Genomic DNA, 5,210 nt, shown 5'->3' with positions numbered 1-5,210 from the left:
AACCATATGTATCATTTATACTGATGTACTGTTGCTGTGTCTCACTCTCTTTTTCAGATGTAAATGGAGATGAAGCTGTACCACCAAGAGTATCTGGACGTCCATACAGTTTTAAAGCGCTTTGCATTAAAACGCAAACAGCTTTCCCTTCTCTCTAAAGTAATCCATTATTGACAATTAATGTCAAACTGCATGCTGGAGCAGCTTAATGCTGCCTCACTGGGTGGAACATCACTAATGGAAAGAAAGCCTTATAAGATCCAGCTCATCGAAATACACCTAAGAGCAGCATAATGCCTTCAAAAGTGTCATGTCTATATTTGTTGACAGTGGTCTGCTGGGCGAGCGCTTTGTGGTACTTGAGTATTTCTCGCCCTACATCCACGTATGTCGGACACATGTCTGTGCCTATACGGAAGACTGTGAAACATCAGAAAAACGTCACCTTCACCAACATCCGTACACGCCCCCTAAACCCACATGCCTTCGAATTTATCATCAACGAACCGAAGAAGTGCGAAAGCGTTACACCTTTCCTCATTATCCTCATCAGCACTACACACAAAGAGTTTGATGCACGGCAGGCCATCCGAGAGACCTGGGGGGATGAGAGCACCTTCAGCGACATCCACATTCTCACAATCTTTCTGCTGGGCCGGAACACGGACGCTGTCCTGAATCAAATGGTGGAGCAAGAAAGTCAGATTTTCCATGACATTGTGGTGGAGAACTTCATAGATTCCTATCATAATCTCACCCTCAAGACCATGATGGGCATGCGATGGGTGGCAACTTTTTGTCCCAAGGCACAGTACGTCATGAAGACAGACAGCGACATTTTTGTCAACATGGACAATCTGATTTATAAGCTCCTTAAGCCCACCACTAAGCAAAAAAGGAGATATTTTACTGGTTATGTGATAAATGGTGGCCCCATCAGGGATATGCGCAGTAAATGGTACATGCCCAGAGACTTGTATCCTGAAAGTAAATACCCACCTTTCTGCTCAGGCACAGGCTACGTGTTCTCAGCAGATGTAGCCGAGCTGATCTACAAGACATCATTACATACAAGACTTTTGCACCTGGAGGATGTTTATGTGGGACTGTGTTTGCGTAAGCTGGGTATACACCCTTATCAGAACAGTGGTTTCAATCACTGGAAAATGGCTTACAGTCTCTGCAGATACAGGCGGGTTATCACTGTCCACCAGATCTCCCCGGAGGAGATGCACCGCATTTGGAATGACATGTCCAGCAAAAAACACCTGAGATGTTAGAGGGACATGCAGATTATCGAACAACACATTTTCTCTCTTTCTTTTCTTGTCTCCTTTTCAAATATAGAAAAAGAGGCAAAGACCAACAATAATGTAAAACTCTGGAGGGCTGTTGGAAATGATATCTCATTACAAATGTCTTCATTGACTTCTCTCCTTTGTCTATTCGTGCTTATTATGCCTCATGTAGACATTTACATGTGACATACAAAATGTGTATTCTCACACAACGATGTTGTGCTCCAAGTTCAACAACATGCTGACCTTAATGAAAATATAGTTGGTTAGAGAAAACGATTAATTGCCGTGGCCTAATCAGAAGAGCCTTGGTTCAAGCCCTCACATTCAGAACCTCTTGCCCTGTTTAAGTGTCCTTGTGCAAGAATTTTCCTCCAGCTCCACAGCTGCTAACCTGGCACCCTGATCTGCCTGCAGGAGCGTAAACCAAAAGAAAAGAATGTGAAATAATTAATAAATTATATCTTTAAACGAATGCAAATGTAAGTCTGATAACCAGGCTGCTCACATCTGGTCTGATGCAGCTCTCCCCTTTCTCCATCTTTTTAATGAAGCTGAAAATAAGCTGCAGTATGTCATCAATACAAATAAATTAAAACGATGGTCTGATATGACCTGAAAATTTTCCAGAGAATTTATATACTTGCTGCTTTTATTATAAATATGCCTGATGTTTTTGTTTACATACTGTCATCATCACATTGCCTTTTCTCTCTGACAAAGTTGTGTGTTTTTAGATCCATTTTCTTGTCATAACACTTTTGACATTTACAAGCTTGAGGTAATTATATATCTCAGCTACCGGCTTCTCATTACTGCAGCTGCTGCTCTTGGTTATGTGTGTTGTACATCAGCAGCTGTTTCAGCTCATCAGCTCTTCCACATGTCAAGAAAAAAATAGTGTACCTTGTCATGCAAGTATTGGTTTAATTGCAGCGGAGACAATTACAGAGCAGATGTATTATTACATGTCTGTGGCATATCAGTGCCCCCACCCCCCATCATTTAAATTCAGCCATTTCTGACAAAATGTGGCTTTGACAACCAACTTTTCCTTTTTTTTTCCTGAGGTTTGTAGTATTATAAGCTAATGTGACATTTACTGTGAACACATCTCTCCCACAAGGGGTTGTTATATAGTGTATGTTTTTTTTAAATATTAAAAATCAAATACTTGAATAATTCATATTAAATGACTGCTTTTACGTGCTGCCTTTCTGAGTCGTGGTCATGGGTTTGTTATATTTTCAGTAGCGGTTTATTTTCAAAGCTCCTGTAAAAGTTTGTTTAAAGTCATTTTGGCATTTAATGAAAATGCCATACACTTTAATGCTCCTTTATCACTGTTGTAATTTGGACTTCACCATTTACATACAAGATAAAGTGGGACTTAGAGGTTAGGCATGCTCTAAACAGAGTAAAATCTCTATTTTTAAATGCTGATGATAGGTAAAATACTACAATGTAAAGTGAATTTGCATATTGTTTTCAAAAGATTAACATATATCTGATTGCTACAGTAACATATATATATTATTTTGAAGGAAAACAGAATACATTAAGTACAACTTGGCAGAATTGTCAAGTATTGACAGAATAGTATGCTGTTTCAATACAGCCTGAGGGCTGCAATCTTTTCCAGCGGCTATCAGAAAGGCAGGGTACACCTTGAACAGGTTAGTCCATCACATGGCCAACAGAAAGACCATCAACCATTTAAACTCACTTCTAGGGAGATTTAGAAAGACCAATTGAGTTAATATTGAAGACATGCAGATTTTGGACTGTGTGTGGACATGCAAACTTCATACAAAGAAGCACCTGCTATTGTTCTTGATGTTAGGTGATGGTGCTTAACACCACACCACTGTGCAGTCCGTAACTTAACCAGTTTTGCCCTTCATACACTGCGCTTTTTTGGATAGATAAATGGCAATATTTCAAAATGATGCTGTAGTACAGTTTGTTTTTTTTTAACATTAATGCAGAGCTCAAACTTTGGGCTGATATTTCCCTGCTACAATACACATTTAAATGAATATGTCATTGTGTAGAACTTGCAAAAGGCTGTTGAATCCATTTAATTTGAATAAGTGTTTAAATAGAAAAGCATCTAAACCTATGAATGCCTCAGTCCTGCAGGTTTTCAGTGTTTAACTGCTTCAACACACCTAAATAAAATTGATAAATCATTGTGCGCAACTTTATAGGCTATTAGATCCATTAAATTTGAGCCAGGCATGTTGGAGCAGGGACACAATGCGGGACTGCGGCCCTGCAGGACCAGAGTTACAGATTCCTGTATTAATCCATGTTGAAATAAAAAAAGAAAACTTACAAAATTCTAAATGTGTAGAAAAGCAGTCCTAATCTGAATTTAGTTTAACTTTAATTGACAGTTGTGGTTAAATCCAACGTTCTTCACATAACTCTAAATAATATGGTGTAAGTGAGGTCACTGAAACCAAGCAAAATGGAGGTATGGTCAATGATTCTTTCACCTCACTAATATAACAATAATAAAAGAAAATACTCCACACAGTTTTAAATAATTGCTTTATTTGTTACTCTTCATCAGAAATTTGACATTAGCTGATTACAGAGAATGGGGAAATATGCTGAAATGATACACATACTGTACATAAAAAAACACAATAAATTACCTCATAAAATAAAGATTTTAGAGAAGATATTTACTATCTTAATACCTAAAAATTAGAGCTACTGGACTTGTTTGGGCAAACAAATGGCTCATCACACTTTCGGAAGTTGCCGTTTGGTTCCATCCTTTGATGCGCTGCCATACAGTACAATTTAGTAGCTACTGCACTTTATGGAACAAAAATTTGACTGCTGTTGTTTTGTAAATCAGCCTTGCATCTGATCAACCAGTACAGATCACATGACTGCAGGTTCTGTTCAAATTTAATTTGTCTGGTGACAAAAGAGCATACATTAACCTGTCTCCAGGGGGCTGAGTAAATGCTGTCAGGTGCACACACTTGGCCCAAAAGTGCTTTTTAGCTTGCCTTATTAAGCTAAGATAGTTCACTGAATTGTGTCATCGCTGGAGGAATACATTGGTGATCAGAAGGTTCTGCTCACTGTGTGGTTTCACTCATTTATAACTTTCTTAGGCACAGAAAAATGAACAAGGCACCTCTAGCATTGTTGAAGCATTAACACTGTCGGGAGCAGCTAATTGTACACAGTAACATCCAGGTCTTGTTTTTTTCCTGCACACTTAAGCAAAAGATTCTGTTCTTGTTCATTTGAAACAGATCATGACACATAAAACAAATCAATCCCTTTGAAGACATTCAGTATTTTGTAATTATTAAAATGTGCTTCTCCCAATGATTAAACTAAATCTTTACATTCTCACACAGACCTCAGGGCATGTAGACAGTTGAGTGTGCTTGCGAGACGTGAGTCAAAGCAAATTTGTTTTCACAGTGGCAACAAAACAGTGTGAGAGGGAAAATATATTGTCTCATTTCAATACCTAATGAGAACTTTGCTGAACTGCACAGCAGTAATGTGGTGTAAAACAAAGATGAGTAAAAGAAATAAGTAAGCTACATCTTTATAACCTTCTTTCACCACCTGAGTACATCTTTTGGTTCCTGGGCTGTATCCTGATCCTGGTTTGTGCGCTGAGCAGTGGAATGTTAAGGTTAAAGCTCAGGGAACAGTGAGCAGGGAAGTTCAATGCTAAGGAGGTGTAGGTGGGGTGGTGGGGCGGAGCTTGGCCTTGGGGGAAGTGAAAAGGAGTGTGGGGGCAAGGAGGAGGAGTGAGTTTTCAGGGAAGGAGTTGGGTAAGGATTGCAGGAAGTGGTGGTGTTGTGTTCCTCAGTCTGTCTGCCCTGAACTGTCTCCCCCGTCTCACCTGCTTCAGGCATGAAGAGTGCA

At 39.3% G+C, this 5,210-nt stretch overlaps 1 protein-coding gene across 1 annotated transcript; it reads left to right on the top strand.

Annotated features, from left to right (window-relative positions):
- Nucleotides 1-293: 293 nt before the first annotated feature.
- Nucleotides 294-1,280, top strand: b3galt1b (UDP-Gal:betaGlcNAc beta 1,3-galactosyltransferase, polypeptide 1b; the record flags this gene model as incomplete). Its single annotated transcript, XM_079253867.1, has 1 exon — nt 294-1,280. The coding sequence occupies one exon, from the start codon at nt 294-296 to the stop codon at nt 1,278-1,280; it is 987 nt and encodes a 328-aa protein (XP_079109993.1).
- Nucleotides 1,281-5,210: the final 3,930 nt, after the last annotated feature.

Source organism: Telmatherina bonti (genome assembly GCF_933228915.1).
Source record: "Telmatherina bonti genome assembly, chromosome: 15".
Classification (NCBI taxonomy): domain Eukaryota; kingdom Metazoa; phylum Chordata; class Actinopteri; order Atheriniformes; family Telmatherinidae; genus Telmatherina; species Telmatherina bonti.
Note: the sequence above shows the minus strand (reverse complement) of the source record. Positions and strands in the feature narration are given on the sequence as shown.